Raw genomic sequence first — 25,129 nt, 5'->3', positions numbered from 1 at the left:
ATCTAGTAGATCTCTTATATTTGAGGTTGTGAAATATTGTTCTAATCAAATCAATTCTTAAATGCATTTACTCATTTCTTGGTAATTTGTTTTGCCAGATGTGTGCTAGAATCCGTGTATTAATAGTTCAACAACTGGCATATAATGTCATTATTTATGGAATTACCTGGTGGTTCAGGTTATATTCAGTTGTTGAAGCTGCTTTTTCTAACCACATTTAGGAATAGGGCAGGCCGGCATTGTCCAGGTGATTTGGATCTCGACAGAGATGATCGTGTTGTTACCCAAACCATACACCTTTAGGGAAGTGACCTCCTTTTGCATATCTTTCTAGAAACACCATGGAACAGTGCAACCTGCAGTACAATTTGTAGGAAACATTGTTTCTTTCTTCAGATGTTGAAACATCTTCAGTTTTAGCAGTGTTCATATTTCTCCCCTTTTATCCTCCTAGCCCACAGTCATTTTGAATTACCACAGCATATAAGTTTAAAAGCAGAAAATGGCTGAGGTTAATGTCATTTCATCAAACCCTTGAATTTAATATGGCTTGGATACATAAATAATAAAAACTGGTGTCTAGTTTGCTCAAAACTTAGATTATTTTTAGAAGGCTTATTAATGTCAGGAAATCTTTGAGTGACACTGGTCTTAGTTTTTAATTAAAATTAGGTTCTTTGAGGGCCCTTATGTTTTCCCCCTCTTCATACAGAGGGTAGGGTAGGGTGGTACCTTAGAGAGGCCCACTTCATCAAAAGAGAAAAGCCTACTTCATCACATACTTATATATGCTACTTATATATCAGACAAAGTAAACTGTTGCTTATAAAGCTCATGCCTCTCTGAACCAGATAGTCTCTTAAGCTGCATCCACACAAGTGTGGATATTTGTTTCTCCAGGAAACACCTTGTGTCCCACACCTTGTGCTGCTGCTACTTGTTCTCTGGGAATGCCTGTGCCATGTGCCCTCTGGCATGCAACAGGTTACCACGGGTAGGGCAGGGGAGGTTGGGTCCAGCAACTGCACTGGCCCCAGCAGCCTTACCTGGGGGCCTTAGGGAGCTGCAGCGATTCTGCCACTCAGAGCCTGACAGGATGCTGGATTGTGGCTCTGGCTGGCCAGGCTCTGGTTTTGGGTGCCACGTGCTACCCTTGCATGCACTGCTCTGCTTTTTTTTGTGCAGGTTTTTTTTTACCCAGGGATCTCCAGGAGTTAACCCCCACCCCCAAACCCCGCGCTGCTACCTTGCAGTGCAGGAACACCTGAATGTGTGGCACTGCAGACATGTCTGTGGTGCCACATACCATGCGGCCACGCTCGTCTGGCCACCCTGCCCTACCTTCAGTCTTAGTTCAGACTAACAGAGGGCTTAATCACATTTTTACTCTTCACACAGTGTCTCAATGTCTTGAGCTTGCAAAGCATTTGTAAAGTTTATATTAATTGCGACTGCATCAGTGCCCCCTTGTGGTGCTGATCATTTAGTGGCTGAGATATTACAAAGCATACATTATTTCTTGTGTGCTGGTGATGAGTGACAGCAGTGGTTCTCTAGTTCAAGGCTCACAAGCAACATGTTGCCGCAAGAGCTGGTGATGTTGCCTCAGAAATTACAAAGTTAAAACTGAGGTTGAAAAGGAGTGTAAAATATGATGTTGCTTGTAGGATGTTATTTGGTCAGTGTTGCCCATGGACCAGTGATAGTTGGGGACTATTAGTGTACAAGAACCGTTGTTTTTGGTTCTCTTTCTGATCTTCCTTTTTTTTCTTTGTCTGTTGAATATAGTTAATTAGTCATAGGTAATTAAGAATTGCTTATAGAGTGCTTGTTATTTTAGTATGTCTTTGTGTATTATGAGTACTTTGTGTACTTACAGCCTGTGGGAATCCCTCAGTGCTAGAGAAAGAACTTACTTACAGAACATACTGTTAAATGCTGTGCACCCTGCTTGTTTAGCTCTCCAGAATTACATACCCGGTTGAGATAAGTTTGTTCTCCAGCATAGTGCTCAGCACGTAAGATCAGCTACTCAACCTTCTCAGGATAGAATAGATTAACTGGACCAGGAAGGAAGTAGTAGATGATGCTTTCTACAAACAGCTAGTAGAAGTTTCCCAAATAGAAACCCTGGTTCTCATGGGAGATTTCAATCACCCTGACATCTGCTGGGAGGACAATACAGCAGTGCACAGGCAATCCAGGATGTTTTTGGAGACTCTTAGGGACAGCTTCCTAGTACAAGTCCTGGAGAGGCCAATGAGAGGCCATGCTCTTTTTGACCTGCTGCCCACAAACAGGGATGACTTGGTGGGGAATGCAGTAGTTGATGGCAACCTGGGCAGCAGTGACCACAAGATGATTGAGTTCAGGATGCTGATGAAAGGAATGATGGAGAGCAGCAGAGTAAAGACACTGGACTTCAGAAAAGCAGACTTTGACTTGCTCAGGGAACTCATGGGTAGGATTTCCTGGGAAGCCAGACTGAGTGGGAGAGGAGTCCAAGAGAGCTGCCTGTATTTTAAAGGAACTTCACTGAGAGTGCAGGAACAAACTATTCCAATGCACAGGAAGACTAGCAAGTATGGCAAAAGACCAGCTTGGCTTAGCAGGGAACTATTCAGTAAACTAAATCACAAAGTATAAGAGCAGTGCTTGGGCATTAAGGGATGAAATCAGGAAGGTCAAAGTACCATTGGAGTTGCAGCTAGCAAGAGATGTGAAGGGTAACAGGAAGGGTTTCTACAAGTATATCGGTAGCAAGAGGAGGAACAGGGTAAGTGTGGGTCCCTTACTAAATGGCGGAGGCAACTTTGTGACAGAGGATGCAGAAAAGGCTGAAGTGCTCAATGCCTTTTTCACTTTAGTCTTCACAGGCAAGGTCAAGTCCCATACTACTGCAGCAGGCAGCACAGTTTGGGGATGAGGTGAACAGAGGCCAAAGAGCAGGTTAGGGACTATTTAGAAAAGCTGGATATGTACAAGTCCCTGGGACCAGATGCAATGCATCTGCAGGTCCTGAGGGAGAGAGTTGGCTGATGTGATTGTAGAGCCACTGGCCATTATCTTTGAAAACTTGTGGCAATTAGAGGAGGTCCTGGATGATTGGAAAAGGGCACCCAACAGTGGTAAAGGAACAGGTTAGGGACTGTGACAGGCCCATGCTTGCAGCACTGCCGCTAGCATGCCCTGCCTGCTTGGGTGTGCAGCACCAGGGTCAACCTGCCTGCCACAACTTGCTGTTACCTTAGTTTTTACTGGAAGGTGTTGTCCAGTATTTTTCTGTGACCCTGGGCACCTCGGCTGGTGCTTTTTCTGTAAGGCTCCTCCTCCCTTACACCTCACCCCTTTCCACTTGACTGGTCTGGCTTGGTTTTGATGATATCACAGGCGTGGTCTAGTCCCATGGAAGGCCTGCCTTTAGTTCTTGGCAGGAGTATGGTTATGATGTGCCTGACCAGCAAATTGATAACTAAACTCAAATTGAAATCACATGGACGGCGCAGGTGAACAGGGCAACAATACTCACTGCACTGGGAGCTTTTGATCAGTGCTCTGTACCATGTGTAGCATGACTTGTTCAGCCCCTGTATGATCCTGTGTTGTGGGTTGGCCCCATGGGTTTGATTCCCTGGATCAGCTGGCACCTGTCCACATGCTATAATGTCCTGAAGGCCATTTTCTTACGTTCCAGTGAACCCTTGGGGTCCTGCTGCTTGCCTGCTGGGGAATTTTGGGGCCGCAACCACTCAAAGGCAGTGGCCCAAATCAATGGGCTCACAGGGGGTGCTTCTCTGGGGTGAGTCCCCCTGATGTCCCTGGGGCTGCTGAAGTCCTGTCCTCATGGCCCTGAGTGTCCCTGCTGGTGAGGCTTTGCACAGGTGGGGGCAAGGTTAAATCCATACCCGTTGGTTCCTCTGCAGCTGCTCTGTCACAGTGGGGTCAGACTTGATGATCTGCTCAGGTCCCTTGTGACCCTACTAACTATGAAACTATGAAACCTGGGTCCTCTCTCTGGTGTCTGGTCATTTATGGTGTCCTCCAGCTCACCAGGGCTTCTTGCCCCAGGAAAAGTCTCCAGGTCTGATAATGCAGGTAACTAAGTGCTGAGACACCACAAGGCTTTTTCCTCTGTGGTCTGAATGCCTGAGCTACCTGGTGACTGGTGCTGCTGCTGTTGCTTTGGGTCTGTCTCTAGTGGGGGGAAGGCTTTCAGAGGCACGCCTGATGCCACCTCTTTTTCTCTGTCCCTGGCCACAATTGGCGAGCTCCTCTTATCATGAGAGCTTTGAAGGGCTGGGCCGTTCTGTGGTCCCTCTTCCGACTGCGTGATGCCAGCCCAGCTGCCTGCAGACTAACTAGCTGGATGCCGGCAACACGGTGAGTGGGGTGTGGGCCTGCCACAGGGACTATTAAGAAAGCTGGACATATAATAAAAGTCCATAGGTTCAGGTAAGATGCACCTGAGGGTGCTGAGGGAGTTGGCTGATGAGATTGCAGAGCCACTAGCCATCATCTCTGAAAACTCATGGTGATCAGGAGAGGTCCCGGATAGTGCTCGTATTTAAGAAAGGGAAAAAGCAGGATCCAGAGGACTACAAACCAGTCAGCCTCACCTCAGTCCCTGGAAAAATCACAGAGCAGCTCCTCAAGCAATCCATTTCTAAGCACTGGGAGGAGAAGGTGGTGACTAGGAATAGTCAGCATGGATTCACCAATGGCAAGTCATGCCTGACCAACCTGATTGCCTTCTATGATGAGATGACTAGCTCTGTGGACATGGGGAGACCATTAGCTGTAGTATACCATGATTTTAACAAGGCTCTTGATATAATCCCCCACAGTGTTCTCACAGGCAAGCTAAAGAAGTATGGACGGGATGAATGCACTGTAATGTAGACAGAAAACTGGCTGGAGCATTGGGCTCAGAGGGTAGTAATCAATGGCTTGATGTCTAGTTGGCAGCTAGTATCAAGTGGAGTGCCCTAGGGGTTGGTGTTGGGCTGGTTTTGTTCAATGTCTTCATCAGTGACTTAGAAAATGGCATGGAGTGCACTTCAGCATGTTTGCAGGTGAGACCAAGCTGGTGGGGAGTAGTAGATACACTGGAGGGTAGGGCTGGGAGTCAGAGTGACCTGGATATATTGTAGGATTGGGCCAAAAGGAATCTTATGAGGTTCAACAAGGACAAGTGCAGAGTCCTGCACTTAAGATGGAACAATCCCATGCACAGGGCAGGCTGGGGGCTGACTGGCTGGGCAGCAGCTCTGCAGAAAAGGATGTGGGGGTTACAGTGGACAATAAGCTGAGAATGAGCCAGCAGTGTGCTCTGAAGGCTAATGCCATACTGGGCTGCATTGGTAGGTGTGTTCCCAGCAGGTCAAGGGAAGTGATTTTTTTCCCCTCTGTTCTGCACTGATGAGGCCACATTTGTAGTACTGTGTTCATTTTTTGGCCCCCCCACTACAGAAAGGATGTCAACAAATTGGAGAGAGTCCAGCAGAGGGCAACAAAATGGTGAGGGGGCTGGAGGACATGACTTATGTGGAGAGGCTGAGGGAACTGGGCTTATTTAGTTTGGAAAAGAGAAGACAGAGAGGGGCTTTAATAGCAGCCTTCATTCACCTACCTGAAGGGAGGTTTGAAAGAGGTGGAGCTAGATTGTTCTCAGTGGTGGAAGATGACAGAACAAGGAGCAATGGTCTCAAGCTGCAGCAAGGAAAGTTTAGGTTAGATATTAGGAAGAATTTTCTCACTAGGAGGATAGTAAAACACTGGAACAGGTTACCCAGAGAGATGGTAGAAACTTCATCCTTGAAGGTTTTGAAGACCTGGGTAGACAAAGCTGTGGCTGGGATGATCTAGATAGTCCTGGTTTGAGCAGGGGGTTGGACTAGATGACTTCCAGATGTTCCTTCCAACCCTAACTTTCGATGATTCTTTGTTAGTACCAAACTGAAAATGCTTTTTGGGAGATAAGCAGTATGCTGAGGCCTCAGTGCTTGCATCAACTGGTAGGTAGAGTTTGACTTCAGAATCTTCAAAATCTTTGAGCCACCTCTATTTGCGCTGTTACAGTAGAGGTTTTGGGGTTTGGGTACACCCTTTGCACAAAAATCTGTATCAAATACTCTACAAGGGTCATGAGGCTGATCAGTGCACACTTCTTTAAGCCAAAATCCTTTTCAGAACCAATTATCTGAGAAGCTCAGTTGTTGGTAAATAGCCCTGCTCTTTGTGCATTTTTGTGAACATTTCTTGTGATATTCTTTAACAAATGGGATTTTTGACTAGCACTTCAGAAATATGTTCTAGGGTTAAAACTGATGTGGACAGTATTTGCTATATGTGTAATTGTAGAACTCTATATTAGAGACATTCAAAAAGCTGTCACAAATAGTGAAAGTTTTCTTAATTTCAACGTAGTGAGATTGGAATGTTGTTTTAGCTGTGGCAGTCCAGGAAACATGCCAAAATCAAGGAGTTTTTGGTGGTATCTTGTACGGGACCAACTCTATCACTGGCAGAGATGCTTGGCATACTTTTGGATGCAAAGTACCCTATTTCAGGTGCGTTTAATTTCAAAGTAAACAATGATGTGCTGACTCTTAATGAACACCAGGGGGCACTACATTTCTATTAAAGTTAGAAAACTGGAAGAAACTTTAAACTCCTGCATTCTTTCTATCCATATATGTACAAAAGGAAAAAAATAAGTTTTGATAATTTGTGGTAAGGGTAGTTGTAGATAGCTTGCTTTTCAGTTTTTAGCTCTTATATAATAAGAACACCTAGGTCAAAATATCCTTATACTTATTTATATAAATTATTTATATGAAAACGTGTTTGCAGTTACACCCTGGTCAGGATCAGGCTCTGTTATGGTAGTTGTTGTGTAAACACATATAAAGACATGGTTCGCATTCTACAGAGAGCTTGAAGTGTAAGACCTTGATCCTACAGACTGCTCTGTATGGGTTCATGTATAGCAAAATTTGTTCTGGGTTTTAAAACTTAGAAGGCACAGTAGATTTGCACCTTATAGACTACCCAAAATAGATATTTTAATTTTTACACCTATAGTGCAAGCTTTTGTGAGCTTACATAGATTTACAGGTATATTTAAAACCATGGAAACAGGCTTATCTAGAGACTTGATTGGATAATTATTTTAAATTTCATACTGTTTTAATTGTCCCCAAGAATCAAATGTTTGTTACAAATGTACATGCCTTTTCATAAAAATACCTTAACCATTGCACTGACCACAAATAAAGTTACAGAGAAGAAAGAGGTGCCTTAAATAGTTAAGGAACAAACAGGAAATGTCCATTTAGACAATTTGCAAAGTGGGATTGAAAGAATAATCTTAGCCACTACAAATTACTGGAAATCAGCTTTTTTGCAGTTTTGTAAGGTAAATTCTGTAAATATGGTAAGATATAGGGTTAAGTCAAATGATATTTTAAGTAAGTCTTAATACAGGTGGGTAGTGTTCTCTGTAATACAACAAAACATTAGAGTTAGGCCTTCTATGTGAATTCAATACAAAGGCCAGGTGCCACATTAAAGTAAAAGCCTGCCATTTGTAGAAGAGGTATACCACAAATATGTTGCATTACAGATTTCTAGCCCCTTACCTGTCAAGGTATATCAACCCTGTTCTGAATGAAATGGGAGAACAGTGTTCACGGCTTATTCCATCTTTTCCCTGTCTCCAAAGACGGTTGGCAAGTATCAGTAGTAATGTGGGAGGCAGACTGAAAATGGTGGTGGTACTCTATACTATGATTCCCTTGTGTTTTCATCTGATTCTAAACTTTTGTTAAGGAAAGCTCTCACACTGTGCTCTAAGATTCTGATTGCTCACATGTTTTGACCATATCGGTGTAATGCTGAGTCTAACAGTGAAACAGTAGCTGTAGGACCAAATAGTGAAATGTTGCTCAATGTTGTTCAATTGATTTTATGTATTTGATGGAGGAGAGGAAGAAAATTTGGCATGGCAATAAAAGGCTGTACACATCAGAGTAGGAAAATGAAATGGAAAGAAGGTAGGAAAGAACATTGAGAGTAGTATAGAGTGAAGAATAGGACATTACAAAAGTATAGAATATTGAAGTTTTGTGAAGATATGAAAATACCTGCATTCATTTAAAAAAGAAAGAAAAAGTTTCCTTTTTCTTATAATTGAAGCGAAAAGGTTGAAATTTTTAGCCACGACTACCTGAAGGCTTAAAATCAGAATAGAAATAACCCCCTCCCACTCTTATTCTTATCTCATGATTTTGGGGGTTCCTGACTCATTATGTGTGAATGCTTGGAACTCGGAGTTCAGTCTGGGCTGTATACCATTGGTTTATTCTGCAGTCTGAAAAATGCCCAACCTGGGGGGTCAGTAGCCAGTCCTTGTAGCCCATCTTAACTACTGTGAATGCCCTGCTATTAACAATATTGAAACTGACTAGGATCTGTAAATTTCAAGGCTTCTACTGGTAAGGTGCTCTAACAACCTAAATTGCCTGAATGAGGTGTGAACAGCTGGAGGGCAGAATCTGAGTAACCATGTAATTTAGCAGATTTGAGAGCACTTTTGTTTGAAGGCACTTGTGACTGAAGCTTTGGTCTAAACACCTCTCCCAACTACTAGTTTAGCCCAGAAGAAGATACTACCAAAAAACCCAAACAAAACCTTGCTTCTTTTATATATCCTGAATAGTCTTAGCTATAATTACATTTCTACCCTACTATAATGTACCAAACATTAAGGAATTGTGAGAAGGTGAGAACAGGTTTTTCCTCCTCAATGTTTAAAGTGGCTTAAGAGATGCTTTTAATACTGAAATCAGTGGGATTTGGAAAATGTCTAGTTTAGTTTGGCTGCCCATCCCATATGCATGATCACTTTAACTAATATGTTGCAGTGTATTTTAGATTGGTGGGAGTGGGAAGGTCAGGAAGGAGGTAGTTACAGTAGTCAAGAATATATTTAACCAAGACATGGAAGAATGGTAGCAGTAGAGATGGAGAGGAAAGGAGGATTCTCATGCAAGCTCATGTGGCTAATAAAGTGACTAAAATGCTGGCTTGCATCCATAGATGCTTCTCAAGCAAATCCCGGGACATCATTCTCCCCTTGTACTCGGCCTTGGTGAGGCTGCAGCTGGAGTACTGCGTCCAGTTTTGGGCTCCACAATTCAAAAAGGATGTGGAGAAGCTTGAGAGAGCCCAGAGAAGAGCCACGCACATGAACAGAGGTCAGGAAAACAGACCTTACAACGACAGGCTGAGAGCCATGGGGCTCTTTAGCCTGGAAAAGCACAGGCTCAGGGGTGATCTGATGGCCACGTATAAGTTTATCAGGGGTGACCACCAATACCTGGGAGAACGTTTGTTCACCAGAGCACCCCAAGGGATGACGAGGTCGAACGGTCATAAACTACTACAAGACCATTTCAGGCTGGACATAAGGAAGAATTTCTTTACTGTCCAAGCCCCCAAGGTCTGGAACAGCCTGCCATTGGAGGTGGTTCAAGCACCTACACTGAATATCTTCAAGAGTAAATTGGATGCTTATCTTGTTGGGCTCCTATGACCCCAGCTGACTTCCTGCCCTTTGGGCAGGGGGCTAGCCTCGATCTTGTGAGGTCCCTTCCAGTCTTAATGTCTATGAAATCTATGAAAATATTACCCAAATACCTAAAATGGTTGAGGTTTCTTTCTTCTTTCTTTTTTTATAAATGCAAATACTTACAGATTCAAGAGAACTATAGAGGGAAATGAATTTTAACTCTTTTCATACAATATGATTCTAAAATGCAACAGAGCAGCTCTTTGAAGGACACACTTAGCATGCTGACACCTATACAAGCTGAATGAAAAGAAGGTAAAATAAAATGAGTCTTCATACGTAGTCTGACTAGGTAGCGTTAGACTCACACTGAGACCATAATGTTCACTTAAGAGCAGCCAGTCTCAAACCACTCTTCTCTTACTGTGGAGTTGATGTTTAACTTGCAGATGTTTGTTTCTGCAGGATAGTCTGTGAAGTGCAGTATCAGTGCCCCTACTGGTGCCCAGAATTCTCTGCACCGCTGTTGCATCATTTTTTCTGAGACAGCACTGCAGACGTAATGCAAAGGAGCCTATACTGCTTTGGGGGGTTTAAAGATATCTTTATCAGATGATTGAGCATGAACAGAGATCTCCTTTAGAAGGAGGACATGAGGCATGCTATCTCAACATATTAAAACAGGGCACAAGAGAATAACAGCTCTCATCAGAAACTTTCATAACATGCCAAATATTCAACATGTATTATAAACAGAATCAGCCTTTTCAGTCTGCAGTGAGAGAATGAATGAGCAATGTGAGCCAGAACAAACAGACCAAACCAAAAGTGTTAGAAAAATATTGTCCAGATAGACAAGCAAATGCATGTCTGGCCACAAAGCCTTTTTGCTCACTAGCAAATCATCTCATTTCAGTCACACAGCCTGTACAGACACTGTACCTGGACCTATGACAAAAGTATCAGCTTCCTCAGGCAGGTCATAGTTGAGTCTGCAGTAGCAATTCTAGAAATGCAGGACCTCTTAGAGTAGTAGGCAGTCTTTTTGGCAGGTGTGCCATAAACTAGCCCCACACTCACCCTGAGTGCCACTCCAATCCCCTTCCCCTGTCTAGTATGCTGCTCTGCTGTCTGCTTCCTGCCTTGTGCGCCCTATGCAATCTGCTGCTCTGCATTCTGCTCTTTGCCAATTCCCTGCATGATCTACTACTCTACTGTCTGTCTGCTTCCTGTCCTATTTGCTGCTGTGCTACCTGTCTCTTCAGTCTGCTGCATGTCACATGCAAAGGTTGTCTGTGACATTTGTAGCACACATGCCGCAGGTTAACTACCTTTGCCACCTTTGGAGATTGCTTTAAGGTAGAGATTATTTGGAAGCAGGATGCTGTGGTTATGGTCTGTAGGTAGTTACTGGGACTGAGGCTGACAGAACAGACTAGGGGAGAGGAAAGAAGCTCTACCAAGGGAAGATGCTAATTTAGGGCTTGATACTACTCCACCTGTTGTGGTCCTTTTTCACCCTGCTTGAGTCTCTGGAAGACAGTTAATGCAAAAGGTGGATGGTGCTTCTTGATCACTGCTCTTCTGTGATTTAGTCTAATTATAAGAAGATACATTATAAGAGTAAACGTGCTTATGTTTTTTTCAGAGACTTGAACAGGTTGGAATTGTATCACACTCAGATGTCGAAGTCTGCTTAAACATATAGTAGATGAAATAAGATCTGGGCCTTAGTTTTTAGAATCCCAAATGTAGGAAGGAGGTAGGGCTCTCATTTTGAGAGAGAAAATGTGAAATCAGCCTGCAGATCCTAAATGCAGTGGTTCTCAACCTTTTAGGACTCAAGATACCCCTTGATATAGTCCAGTTACCCCTCAGTAGACTCAAGGCATTCCATAGAAAATGTTAGCTCTTAAGTTTTCACTTTTTTTTTTAGTATAGAAAAATAATACAGCAATTCATCTCTTGCAAAGAACTTGGATCATACCAGGTCAGAAGGCTTTTAACACTATGGATTCCTATTTGAAATCTCTGGGTTTATCTTGTGAATCCTGTTTGCGCACCAAATAGAGCTAACATTGCATGGCACTCCTGAAAGGATCTCAAGGCACTCCAGGGTGAGAATCACTGCCTTAGTGTAACTTTCTCCTGATCCTTTTGCTTTCTGCATTTTCTGTTAGGAACGTGACTCTATCCTCTGTGTGTTCATGCATACGTATGTGTGCGTGCACACTCAGTGTCACAGGCTGGACCATAGGCTGGGAACGTCTGTTCACCAGAGTGCCCCAAGGGATGACGAGGTCGAACGGTCACAAACTCCTGCAAGACCGTTTCAGGCTGGACATAAGGAAGAATTTCTTTACTGTCCGAGTCCCCAAGGTCTGGAACAGTCTGCCATCGGAGGTGGTTCAAGCACCTACATTGAACACCTTCAAGAGTAAATTGGATGCTTATCTTGCTGGGATCCTATGACCCCAGCTGACTTCCTGCCCTTTGGGCAGGGGGCTGGACTCGATGATCTCCCGAAGTCCCTTCCAGCCCTAGTGTCTATGAAATCTATGAAATATATGCAAACTGAGTGCTCCTCCCCTATGCATACGTCTCTTCCCTATGGGCTCCCATTTTCATTCCCATCATGCTTCCCAATATGTGTTAGGGGATACTTTTTTTTCCCTGTCTATATGAGACCTCTGCTTGTAATGGACAGAAGATGCATTATGGGAGTCAGTCCTGGGGTGGAAGGGTAGGGGTGCACACTGAAACTGGGGGAGATGGTGCCTCCTTCTTGTATTTGCTAGTAGGTGCAGTTTCTGTTTCTTTCCTGGGTATAGTTCTTCCTGCCCAAGACAGTTGGTTGTTGCAACATACGTAGAATGAATTCCTTCTTTGATATTTTTGACTTCCCCTTCCTTCCCCTGTGTTTTCCCTGTTTCTCTCTTTCAGTGTTACCCCCTCTCTTCCTTTTCTATTTTTTTTCTCTTCACCTGCTTGGTTTTTTTCACAACTTGAATCTTTAAAGCATTGAACTGGGTGAATGCTAATCCATCTCTTTGTCCTCTCCCATACCTTAATGAAGCTTTCTGGCTTCCTCTGCTCTTTCTTTTCCTTCCCCTCCCCCTCCCATGTAAAAGAGGTTAAGTTGCAATAGGAGGTTTATTTAATTGTCTTACATATAATTTATAGGCCTAGTATGCTCATTGTAACTAAGGCTCCTGTCAGTCTTTAAACTGGGTGCCCACCTCCAGCAAGAAAGAAAGCAGACAAGACATTTAAAGCATTCCTTTTCTTGATCCATTTTTAAATAACTAAAAAATCTTTTTACCCTACCAGGTTTGAATTCTGAACAGTATGTGCTGTTTGAAAGAGCAGCTTTTTTCGGTTTTGTTCTTGTATTGCTGTCTGGTTGACCAGAGGCATTCGGATTACTGTTTGTAACTTAGGCCACTATTTCTTTGACTCATCATGGTAGAATTTGGGGCCTCTTCTAAGGCTGCTGCTGTTGCTGCTAGGCTATGCTGCAGACCATAATTATTAGCTGATGCACTGATTCCTTACCTAAAGACCAAGTGTGTCAGCTTGGCAATGTGCCCAGCCACCATCAGCACCATTGCATTCACAGAATGAGATTGCTGAAGAAAAGAAATGACGAATAGTGCATGTTCACTTTCATTTTGTCAGTGAACTTCACAGGGACTTAGATTTCTGTGTGTAATCTGAGTAATGCTAGAGCTGAGCTGTCTATTAATGAAAATAGACTTTAGTAGTTGGTGACGCCCTTTCTCTTGCAGTTAGTGCATGAACGAATCAAAATCTAGATAGTTAAACATTGAGGGAAATTATCTTTTATTTTGCAGGGTTTTAGGCACAGCCCTGAGTAGTTGAAGGGTTTGGACTATTAAAAGGAAAATGCTGCAAGTGCTCACTTGAATGTCATGCGTTTTCAACATGTTCTTGTTGCCATAGTGGGCTGTGCATTTCCCTTTATAGCAGCATACTGTTTTTGCTGCATTCCTAAAACAGAACAAAACTGCCAGTGTAATCTGTGAGCCTTCCTGCTCTCTGCCCTGAAAAACATTGCCTGGGCTAAAAAGGGAAAATGCTTCCAGCAGAGACTCTCGAATTGCTTATGAAATGAGTATTACACTTGGGGCCATTAATCCGCTGGTACAGCCTAAAATACAAACAGAAAAATGTACATTGTTTTGTGACATGGTGGTTTGGGAGTTTTCCTAAGAGACTGATTGTTATCTCTGAAATAACATGAATTCAACGTGGGACACTACAGCCTAGGATGTTTATTTATATTGAATTGTATATATGTGATTCAGGAAGATTCAAAACGGACAGACTTGTGTGTCTGTGAAGGTGGTATTGGGGGGAGCATTAGCTTTATTTTTGGCAGTTATTTAAGGGTCATTAACTTTGGGGGACAAAGTTAGATTGTGGGGCATGCTACATTCAGAATTAACATCCCTGATATCACAAAGTAGCTTTTAAATGCCTGCTTTGATACAATCTTAGGTCACACATATCCCATTTCAGTGTTGTGAGAACGTTTACTTTTCCCTTGGTTATTTTAGTTTATGTTGTAATACCTATTTAAATCTTAAATTTCTCCCTTTTCCCACTACCCTGCACCTTTCTTTGCATAAGCAATTCTTTTAACAATAGAAGGTAGTACATTTTCAAATTAGTCGTTTTTTACCTGTAATGGCCAAGTAATTTGCAGATAGAATTTTAATGCCTAGTTACCTGATGTTAGTGTAAATATTGGAGCACAAATATAAAGTCTTTGTATAAATTCGGCCCTTGAAAATCTCCCTCTGGAGTTGTGCCTGTCCTCTTCCTGGAATAGTGATAAATCCACCAACCCTCACTGTATTCAGAAAAGAACTGAATCACAGGCTGTTTGGGAAGAGGAATGAAAGCTCATTTTCTTTGAATAAGGTGCTTATAAATTGGCCCCAAATCAGACCGGTTGTTCAGATGCATTGTGCTCTAACTCCAAAATCACATACCATCTTCTCAAATTGCTTCATTCTCCAGAGCCTTAATCTATGGTAACAACTGAGGCAAAATGCTGCAGAATTGAGAGAGCTGTGCTGATGCTCATAACTCCATCTGAAAGCAGACTCTAGTATTATTCCACACATGGAAATCCATTCCCTTTTAGGGCCTACGTTTAAAAAAGAACCAAGTCTGACAGGGTTAATAGACAGGAAGCTGCAGCTGCAGCCACTAATACGGAAGTCAGATTTTTGTTTAACTGACAGCTTTAGCAGGCCTGAGGATGGGGGGAGGGGGAATTTGAGAATACAGCATCTGTGGTGCAATACTGATGATTTTTGCTATTCACTGCAGCTTTTCATTTCTTTTCTTAACCTTTTTTTTAGTTAAGGGAACTAGCTCCCTACTCTAATCCAAAATATGTTTTTGTTGAAATCAAACATGCCATGGTTTTCACCTAGATTCTGGTATCACAATGTCTAATGAAATTATGCTCTGGGTATGTGACTCTTAGTGTTAATTGTAGGGGTTTTTAAAATCTGTAAGAATCATTCATCCTGGTCTTTCAGTTTTTCTTTAATTTTCCCCCCTCCTGTCTGTTGTATGTCAAGATGCTTTCCTCCCTTTCCAAAGCATGTTTTTTTCTGAATGGGGTTTATGTCAGAATCCCAGCAGAGTGATTTTAGCTTTTCTCCTAGACCTGGATGATGAACCCTCTTTGTTGCTGGTTTAAAATCTCTGAGTTCAGACAGTAATGACAGTTTGAGATGCATTTTATTTGTGCAGGCAGTTAGTGATCACTTTCTCCTGCTTGAAAATCTGGGTGTTTTTTCTCAAGAGTTTGTGTTTGGGGTCTCTTTTTAAGTTTCTTCTGCTGAAGCAGGCCTAGCTTAGCCTGTCTTCTCTATGCACAGGATGGCTCCTGCTTGCCAGAGCTGCACAAAGATAATCGCTCAGGAAGTGTTTCAGCCAATCCCCTGAAGCTTTACATTCAGATTTACCAAAGTAGCCAATCCAAGATTAGCTTTTATTAGGAAGACAGATCATCAAGCTGAAGTGCCAAGCCCTTTCTGTCTGAGTACTGAGAGCCTGTCCTCCATGTTTTATAAGTATTGACATAACACTGTGTTAACAATGCATCCACAGAGGTAAGCTTTACTTTTTACATTTTTTTTCTCTAAGACCTATGAGCTGTGGGCTGAGAGTGTGATTCTCTGTGATCTGTCGTGCAAAACTCACACCACAGCACTTTATTAAGTTGAAACTGTTTAAATTTGCTTTCTTGGGTCACATGGTTAGTAGCCATTAGCCATAGCTTTATTTTGCAAACTGGCAAAACCTTGGCATACCTACTACTTCACAGGAGGATGGTGTTTTTAGAGTTTATCAAGATCCTGGTATTCCAAAGCAGCTTTCTCTCTCTGAGCAGTTTGCCAGCACTATTGTCTGTTGTGTCACATGCCTGCTGAAGAGAAAATGGAAGCTAGGGAGCAGATGCATTTAACTGCCCTACAGGGAGTCAAGCAGGGATAATGGCAGACAGCAGAACAGGCAAGTTTACCTTTCTAAACAGTGAATGGAACAGCTAAGATAAGTTATCTCTGAGAAAATGTGGGATTTTTAAAAACCTAGACATCAGCAAAAAGTGCTAATGGCAGATTGTAGTTATTGGGCCTAGGTGGTGTTGTGCTGTTGCATCATGTTTTTTGTGCAGCTTATCTTAACTTGAAATGGATTTTGAACTTTTTTCTTATAGGAGTAGTTAATATATTATGTTTCTTTTAATGAAGGACAATATATGGTTAATATTTTGTGCCTTTAAAAATGAGTTTCTTACACTGCAGATTTTACAAATAGGTTTCTGGTCAATAAAATGCAGGATATCATCTGTTTATGTTTCTAATTCTTTAAAGAAAAATATGCTTTTGAATTGTTAGCTTCTTTCTCTGGCATGGTTCAAATAAACTAATGCACCTTTTATCTGTTTCTATTTTATTTTATACTCTACCAGCCACAGTTCTATGTTGTGGAGTCCAGGGGATATAAAATCATGTGTGGTTCATGGCAGTAGTACATGTTCGTTTTTCTCCTTTTTTTTTCCTTTTGGTTTAATGCTACGTAATTATTTCAAATATTTCCCTTTTGATCAATTTCCAAATCTGCCAGCCTGTTGTATCTTCTTAACTGGAAAAATGAGATGGTTGCTTGAACAGTTGGTAAGTAAGCAGTGTGCTCGTCTCTGAACATTTTTAATAGTTTTCAAAATATTTTGATTTTAACAGGGTGCAGTTAGTCCAGCAGGTGAAGTGTAGTCAGTGGCTAGTAGCATTTAAAATCAGGAGTTTTGTTTAGCATCTATTTGCAATGACTTGTTCATGTAAATTCTGTTCCAGCTTGAATGCACTGTTTTTCTGATAATCTGCTGCTAAACTTGAAGGTTATACTTCCTGTTTACCTCTGGCCAGTGAAAAAATTTCTACTTACTCTTTGTTCCTAGATTATTAATTAGCATGTGTGGAGGTTAGAGTGCAGTCAGGCTGTTTCTCAGGCTTATGAGGTGTAATGAAAGTGCTAGTGCTCAGCAATGTGGTGTCCTTATACAGTTAACTGTATGTTGGTTACTAAATCTGTTTTAATATTGTATGAAATATAATCTAAGATGCATTTGTTTGATTTAGTACTAATTTTGACCATCTTGCACTTTATTGCAAATTTTAATCATAGCATTTGAGTGCATATTTTAACAAACTGCAAGGAGTTAGATTCTTTAGTGTTTTAAGCCTAACTGCATTTATTTGGAGTAATTCAACCCATAATGCTTGTATAATTTTAAGAATGAACCCAAATCTAATCTGGTTTTAGATATTTCTGTATTTTGTCAGGATTTTATGCTAACTTTTTATAAAGGTTTCCATGACTTTGATAACATAGTGTAACATGCCATTTTACTCTGGTTACTTCTTTGCCAAGATGAATATCTTAAAGTGTGAAACAAAAGTATTAACTGAAAAGTCAGATTACAAACTAAACCAAAACTGAAATGAACTGCTGTTTCAGCATACAAAAAAATGATAGTGCAGCTAAGCAGTAAGTTTGTGCTGTTTTAATTTATCTCTGATTAGTAAAATCAGAAATTGCATTTGGACATAATTTTCCTAGCAGCAATGTATACACATTAGCAGTTTGGTTTGGAGTCTGAAACATTGCACAATATTATATTTGTTTAATATGAGGAAGCAGGAGTAAGTGATCTGCAATCAAAAAGCTTGTATTAAAATGGCTCCCATAGGTTTTGTTAAACTAGGATCTGTTTCAAATCTGCACCTCCAGACACGTTGCTGACAACGAAGCATATTTGTATAAGCTGTCCTGGCGTATGTAATGAAACATAGTATCATGAGTCTGTTAAAGTTCTCTATTTTTAATCACTCAAATATAATTCTTTTATAGTTCACAAAAAATAAATGTCTGCATTGCAGCAAGATGTCTGAGTCAAGGTAGAGACAGCAGTGTTGTTTTACAGATCAGCCCAATCACGCTGCTCCATGGAGTACTTGAGCCAATAGAAACAGAGGGTAGGTTAAAGATTGACAATTGCAGTGGCAAGACTGAGAAAGGCCTTCTGGAAATTTCTACCATCTTTGTTCCATCTAAGTAAAGCAAATTCAGCCAAGCTGAAGAATTTCATATATTTTTGGTGCTTTGTCAAGGTATGATGTTATCACTCCCTTTTTATAGATTGCATAATAAGAAGCACTCTGTGCTATTTTTCTACTGTGCAGGCCAGATGGGATGTGAGGTTTTATTTAAATGACAAACCCAGGGTGTGGGGGGGAAACATATTCCTCCCCAAGATTTTGCAGGACTGGGTCTTGTTAATATCACAATAAGATGGAGCATGCATGAAGCAATGTAGCTGAAGTCTATTCAGCTTGCAGAAAATGGCCATTATTCTGACATACCCAGGAATTAATGATATAATTGCTTTTTTTGTTCTTTAGTAGCCAGAAAATTTAATTTCAGTTGTCCAGGATGAATATGATTAGCTGTTGTCATTTAGTGCCAATGTCCAGTTACTTTTGTAATTAGCTTTACAAATAATATCTGGAGAGAAACAAAAGGGCTATCTGGATTATAAATGAGAATGGAAACAATAGATTTTTAAAAGCCACATGTCCCTTTCTTTCTTGGGAGCAGCCTGGTAGGAGTTAAATAGTGCTAGGGGAAAATGAGTGATTTTTTTTTTTTTTAAACAACTGGTGACAGTACTTAAAAACAATTAGGATAAGGTGCAAAGTACAGACCACTTCAAATGTGATTTTTTTCCCCTCCCATCCACAGGCACCTGAGTCTGTTTCTCACTGACTTAGAAAAACGTGCATATTGAAGATTGGCCCTGAGCTTCACAATATGGAAATCAGCATGTGAATTTAGCTTCTCCATATTAATATTCATAGATTACGTTTAGTTTTTTTTCTCTGAGCTGCCTCCCAGTTTACAGTCCCACTACTGGCTCTCTGTTTTTTTTTAAATTTATTTATTGTAGTAGCCATGTTCATCCTGTGGCTGAGAAGTGATAGAGTCAAGTCATTCTCCCACAGGACTGGTGCAACTTCAGAGTTATTGGCTAGAGGGTGGTAAGTCTCAGTAAAAACTTTTTTAAACTGGGACACGATCACTCTGGAGCACCAGAGTATTACTTTAAGAGTATTTGAAGTTGCAGAAGTTGCACCTAAACCTGGATTCTCACATAGCCCTACATAATATTATCCACTGTATCATGTAGCCTTCTCTCTCAAACTGGGTTTAGAAAACATTTCTCTTGCTAATATGTATCCTAACTTGTAAGTTGCACATGAGCTTAATTTCATAGACAACTTCCTTCTGTGGCAAAGTATGTCCTTTTAATGTTAACTGTTATACTGACAGCAGTCAAAGTATCTGTGTGGTTTACAATGGGGTTAAAAATGTGTTAAGAGCGGTGTACTGGCAGTGTTAATGCTGGATAGTATGGAGCCTTATTTGTAAACAATTGTTCCCAAACTCTGCCTGTAACAAGCCTGCTTACATTGCTTGGGCCTCAGCTGTGCTAGCTCTTAGCCTGACAGAGAACTGAGTGATACCACAGCGTTTTAACCTTTTCTTTTCCTTATGCTGAGGTTTTTTGAATGTACATGGTATGCAGTAGATTCTTTTAGAAGATCCTAAATGTAAAACAAACAGCCCACAAAACAAACCCCTCACATATATATATTATTGGTGTAGGTGTCTAAGGCTACCTAATCACTGTATGTATATGTTTGAGCTAATGTTTTTTAGGCTTAAATTGCTTAATACATTTTGGGCGTTTTGTACAAGTTTCTGAATAAGAAAACATCAAATCTGAGGGATCCTCCTAGCTGAAGACTGAATCTAAAATTGAATGATTTCCTTAGTAACCTGTGACTTCACAAAACTCAGTCTCTTGTACATTTGTAGTTAAACATTTGAATGTCAGGTGTCCCTTTGTCGTCCTTTACCATTTCTGATATTTAGACATTTGCTTTGAAAATAGCCCTGCTGTTTAAACAAGAGATACAGTTATTGAATAAACTGCTACCATTTTAGCTACAGTACAGGAATGAGGCAGTGCAGTGCTGCCAGACGCCATTTTAAGAATCCTGCATAAATAGCATAGCTACCGATGAGTAAGAGACTGTTATAGGTGAGTGCTTATACAAAGCTGCTATTTATTCAGCAATGGCATGCTAATATTTTTTTTTCCAATTTTTATTGAATGCAGTTTTTTTGAAATCATGATTTATATTTGCTACTCACAAATGTAATCTAGGAAGGGCAGGAATTATCTTTAGGATGACATTTAATTTTAGTGCTTACAGATTTAAATCATTATTTTTTTTAATTAAAGGAAGAAAGATTTCCATAAATGTATGGTTCTTGGGTTTAAATTAATGTGCTAATTCCCATATGTAAACCGAGAATATTGTGCATGTGGGCATTGGCTGTTCTGAGTGGTTTTCCATATCTATCAGATTTTCTTGGTTAAATGTCAAGGTGCAGTAGTTCATCTGAAACTTTTAATTGCTCTTTGTATTTAACATAGGTTAAGAGCAGCTAATATTTTACACATGTAAATTTTGAGATAAATATTACCACTAATAGAAATGATCTTTCCTTGTAGGCAGTTTTTTATTTAGTTGTCTGAAAGTACCAGTTTGAATTTCATAGGCAACTGTTTAGGTTAAAAGGCTTAAAAATTATTCAGGTAAGTTCATAAGGCAATTTTGTGTTAAGCAGAAATGTCCTGTTTGTTTGTAACCCTCATTTTTTTACCTGAATATCCCCACTTACCCCCTATGAAAGAGAACCTCCATCTCAAGCCCCTTTCATGAGACACGTTAAAATAGTTTGCATGAAACAAGTTAATTTTAACATTTTAGGAGATCAACTTTCATTTTTATGCAAGAACTGTCAATATAGGTATAGTAGCTTTTAAATGAAGAATCTATGTTCTAGTCAATTAACAATGAAGCTGGCAAAGCTTATGTTTCAGTTACTAGTTTCTTAAAATATATTCCTTTCCTTTGTTTTGTAAGGAAATAGCAGTTGCTTTGAGAATGACCCAGGTAAAATATTGTACTCAGCTAGGTACTTAGTCAGATATATATCACTATCATTTCCGATATGTAATCCTAGCCATCACATTCTTAGCTATACCTAAAGTAATGCATCTGATCTGAGAAAAGTGAATTAACAAAAACAATCAGAACTGCAGATATCAGGTCTTTTCCAAATGTGACTTTATAGGATAATCTAATCTGATCTCCTAGTTATTGTGTTCCTATAGTACTGGCTCTTGATTTACACTTATTTTGATGCAAGGGTTTTTTTCCGTATTTTGCTGTGTGAAACTGTAGCATAATTGTTTTTAGGGATCTACTTTCTTTGAGTTATATACCATTTGAATTTTTTTTTTTGCTGAAGCGATGCTGCTGGTGAAATTACTGAATTTGAAGGCTTAAAGCATTTTCAAAATATTGCTTTTTGTAATAGGACACACAGAGCTGAAAAGATTCATGTCCATATGTCCTGGGAAAAGTTTCTCTAAACTTACTGTAAATTACCATTATTTATTTACAAACCTAGGTCTTTAGGACACCCCACCCATTAAGAAGTACCATTGCTCACATGAGTCTTAATGTGTTCCAGTAACACAAGCAGTATAAGATACTTCTGAAGTTATTTTATTGCTGTGACTTTTAAAATGTTTCATAGCTACCTTTAATCCACTTATTTTTATTTTTGTTAGTATCAAATAAGTATTTTCTTTATCATCCAGGATCCTGTGACATTGTATTTTAAATTGTTGTGCCTTTTGTTTTTCATATTAAGAGTGGTAAAGTGTGGTATTATTTAAAAAATTAGAATTTCTATCTGTTCTCTAGGGCTCAACCTTCAATAATTTCATTCTGCCAATGATCTATGAATGATGTATTAGGTACTTCATTAAATTTGGTTTCAGTTATGGTGAAATAAAAGTACAAATACACATAATAAAAATGCAAAAGCAGTATCAAGTAGTGAATGCATTTCTGAATGCATAAAGTTCTCTTGAGTTCCAAATCTTGAGATAAACATCTGTCAAGTCTGACCTTTGTATTTATTTATATATTATTCAGAGCTGCATCAAGTCAGATTTTGGAATCATTTAGAAAAAATACTTTTTTTGACTTTTGCAGTTCCAAAAGATTTATTTATACCTTTTTAAAAGGCGATGAGGAGCAAATTGAGTGCTTTTAGTGACTTAGAAAAAAAGAAAGATAAATGAGAGCCAAGCAAATGAGGCTTGACTTCTGGCATCCCAGCTGTTCTAAGCTTGGACTCATGGGGCATGTTCATATACACATGTTCTAGTGGAAGTTGGGGATGGGGGCGGGGGACATATGCTTAATTAGATCAGCTCTGAGAGCCACTCTGATTATGAAGTGCCTGTAGGGTCTCATGTATCAGCGTCCCTGTGCTTCAAAATGGTGGTGAGGGTGCTTTATCTAAAGTTTGTTTGATGAGCTTTAGATAAAGTGCCCCCACAGCCATTTTGAAGCACAGGGACACTGATACACAAGACGCAGAGGCTGGCTGGAGTGTGGTAATTACCACGTTCCAGCAGACTCAGTTATCGAGTGTGCTTTGATGTGCTGTAATTGCAGCGCGTTGGAGTTGCCTCTGCACTTGTCTGTAGCAGGAACAGGCAATTATTTCTAGTGGAGGGCTGCTTACTGAGTTTTGGCAAGCCATCGAGGGCTGCATGACAGGTAGCTGGGGGCAATTAAATATTAATTTTCTTAATTTTTTAGAGGCCCCGCGGGCTGGATAGAATGGCCTGGTGGGCCACATCTGGCCCACGGGCTGCATTTTGCCCACACCTGGTCTATAGGCACCCACATGTGCCAAAACCTCTTCTGACCTGTAACACCCCCCTACACTATTTCAGTGAGAGATGGCTATACAGTTTTGCTCATGTGCCTCTTTCCTTACATGCCACACTTTTTTTTCCAGTCATGACTTTCAAACAGTTCATCCTCTGCTTTTTACAAGGGGCTCCACTATGCAATCTGTTAGGCTTCTGTTATGCCAGATTGTGTTTCGATTTTGTGATCTGGACAAATACCCATGGGGGATTTGATTGAGATTTGTGTGGCTTAACCCATGGCTGAACCTCTACCTCCAGTTTTTGAAAAGAGATAGCTAGCCTTATTATATCACTGCTTTATTCCTGTGCTGACAGAAGTAGTGCATATTGTTATGTATAGTAATCACATTATTCCAATTTGGTGATGGCATTTCTTAAAAAGATAGGCAAAAAACCAACCAAACAAGCAAACAGAAAAACCCAAATGTAATGCTTAATTTCAAATGTTTCTACAGAAAAATGCAGCAAAGCACATGTAGCAGTAGTACAGAATATTGTTTTCAGTGCTTGACGGTTCTAAAAACGGAAGTTTCTTTTTAATAGTTGTAGTTTATAGCATATTTACGATAACGTTTTCCAGACATGATGGATCCTGTCAGTTTTGTGTTTTCCACTAAAATAAGCAAAGTGTGTTCTATACTTAAAAGATTTGCTGGTGAAATAACGTTTGGAAGAGGTATGGAAAAGTAAAAAACAAAAAACAAAAAAAACTAACCAACATTGCTATGCCAACACAATTTTTTACTATACAGAGTTTAAACTAGCAAAAAAAAGTTCTTTACCACTATATAACAACTTCTGTTCAAGATGCTTTTTAGGTTTATTGACAAAAGAGCTGTTACTGGTACAGTAGAACCTGAATTTTTCATATATGGCTGGATTGCAACTCGCTTGATTCACAGCAGATTGCTGAATTAAGAACAAGGCACTTGGCTCTTTGCTTCAGCCTATATCTCTATAGGTTTTCCAATTAGCTGGAGCACAGCCACAGTCCCACACAGCTGATTGGAGATGTGATGCCCTTTGGAATAAGACCTGTAGCAAACAGCTGGTGCACCTCCACAATCCTACACAGCATTTGCTGCAGCTATATGACCCCTTCCTAGTTCACAAACCTTCGTTTCACAGGGGAGGAAATTTAGGAACCTATGCCTGTCAAGAATCTGGGTTATAATGTATAAGCAGCATCTCTGCTTGGGGTGCTTGCTATTCTGGGTTTTTCTCAGTTCTATCTGTAACAACCAAACCACAAAACTTGCATGCAAAGCTATAATCTTATTAAATTGCTTTTTTCCTCCCTTCTGTAAAGATGAATCCAAACTGAAAAAAGTTAGACCCTTATTTCTCCATCTGTGATACCAATGGGGGAAGTAGGCAGGTTAGAGATTTTTACTACCTTGTGTCATGCAATCCTACTCTGAATAAGTAGAAGTAAGTCTGAAAAAGTTTGGAAGGCATGGTGTTAGATGTCCTGTTTCTCTCTTTTACACTTCTACTATTGGTAATTGCTACCTGAGGTTACTGAAGGTGAATTTTGCTATTTACTTTTTTTCATCCTATTGTGGAGCTTAGCTTTAAAAGTTGTCATCATCTATAAAGTTAATTATTAGGCCCTGAATTTGCAGCCTTAGTTCTCTGCACATATGGATGCATTCTCCTACTTGTATCAATTGAAGTTAGTTGGACTTTAGATAGACATATAGGAGTCCATTCATACATTGTATAGGAGGCCTTGGATTAGGAACTATTTGGGATAGGAGCCTGGTCATGTCTATGGTTGTCTAGTGTCAATTATAATTTGTAGTAATATGCACAATCTTCAGTGAATATTGGGAGACCAGTGCCATTAATATTAAAATGAGCATTACTTAGGTATATACTGTGCAAATGTGACAGGCAGGATAGTTTCCCTTCTGTTCAGATGGTACATGTTCTAGCGCAGCAAAAGCTAACCTTTCTGGAAGGTGTGCCCCATCTTAGCCTGCATCAGCTTTGGGTGCCACTCCAGTCCCTTCCTTTGCCCAAGTTGCTGCTCTTCTTTCTGCTCCCTACCCAATATGCTTTCCATGCCTCCTGCCCTA

At 40.4% G+C, this 25,129-nt stretch overlaps 1 protein-coding gene across 21 annotated transcripts in view; it reads left to right on the top strand.

The window, feature by feature from the left end:
* The window catches only part of ZMYND8 (zinc finger MYND-type containing 8), a 110,000-nt gene that overhangs the window by 9,373 nt on the left and 75,498 nt on the right, over positions 1-25,129 (top strand). For 14 of the 21 annotated variants that reach the window (XR_016444423.1, XR_016444426.1, XR_016444424.1 and 11 more), the window contains exon 1: positions 15,619-15,726. The exons of 2 other annotated variants lie outside the window; for them this stretch is intronic. Coding sequence is in view for 10 of the 19 variants with exons in the window: in XM_090064517.1 (XP_089920643.1) it covers positions 15,713-15,726 (14 nt within the window). In the remaining 9 variants the exon portion in view is untranslated. Of the gene's footprint in view, positions 1-15,618; positions 15,727-15,958; positions 16,130-18,195; positions 18,289-20,260; positions 20,283-25,129 lie in introns of those variants that run through there. 5 more of the 21 variants (XM_090064507.1, XM_090064497.1, XM_090064508.1 and 2 more) reach the window with 5 other exon arrangements.

The sequence above is a fragment of the Crocodylus siamensis genome, chromosome 10 (genome assembly GCF_052110815.1).
Source record: "Crocodylus siamensis isolate JL-2025a chromosome 10, ASM5211081v1, whole genome shotgun sequence".
NCBI lineage: Eukaryota > Metazoa > Chordata > Crocodylia > Crocodylidae > Crocodylus > Crocodylus siamensis.
Note: the sequence above shows the minus strand (reverse complement) of the source record. Positions and strands in the feature narration are given on the sequence as shown.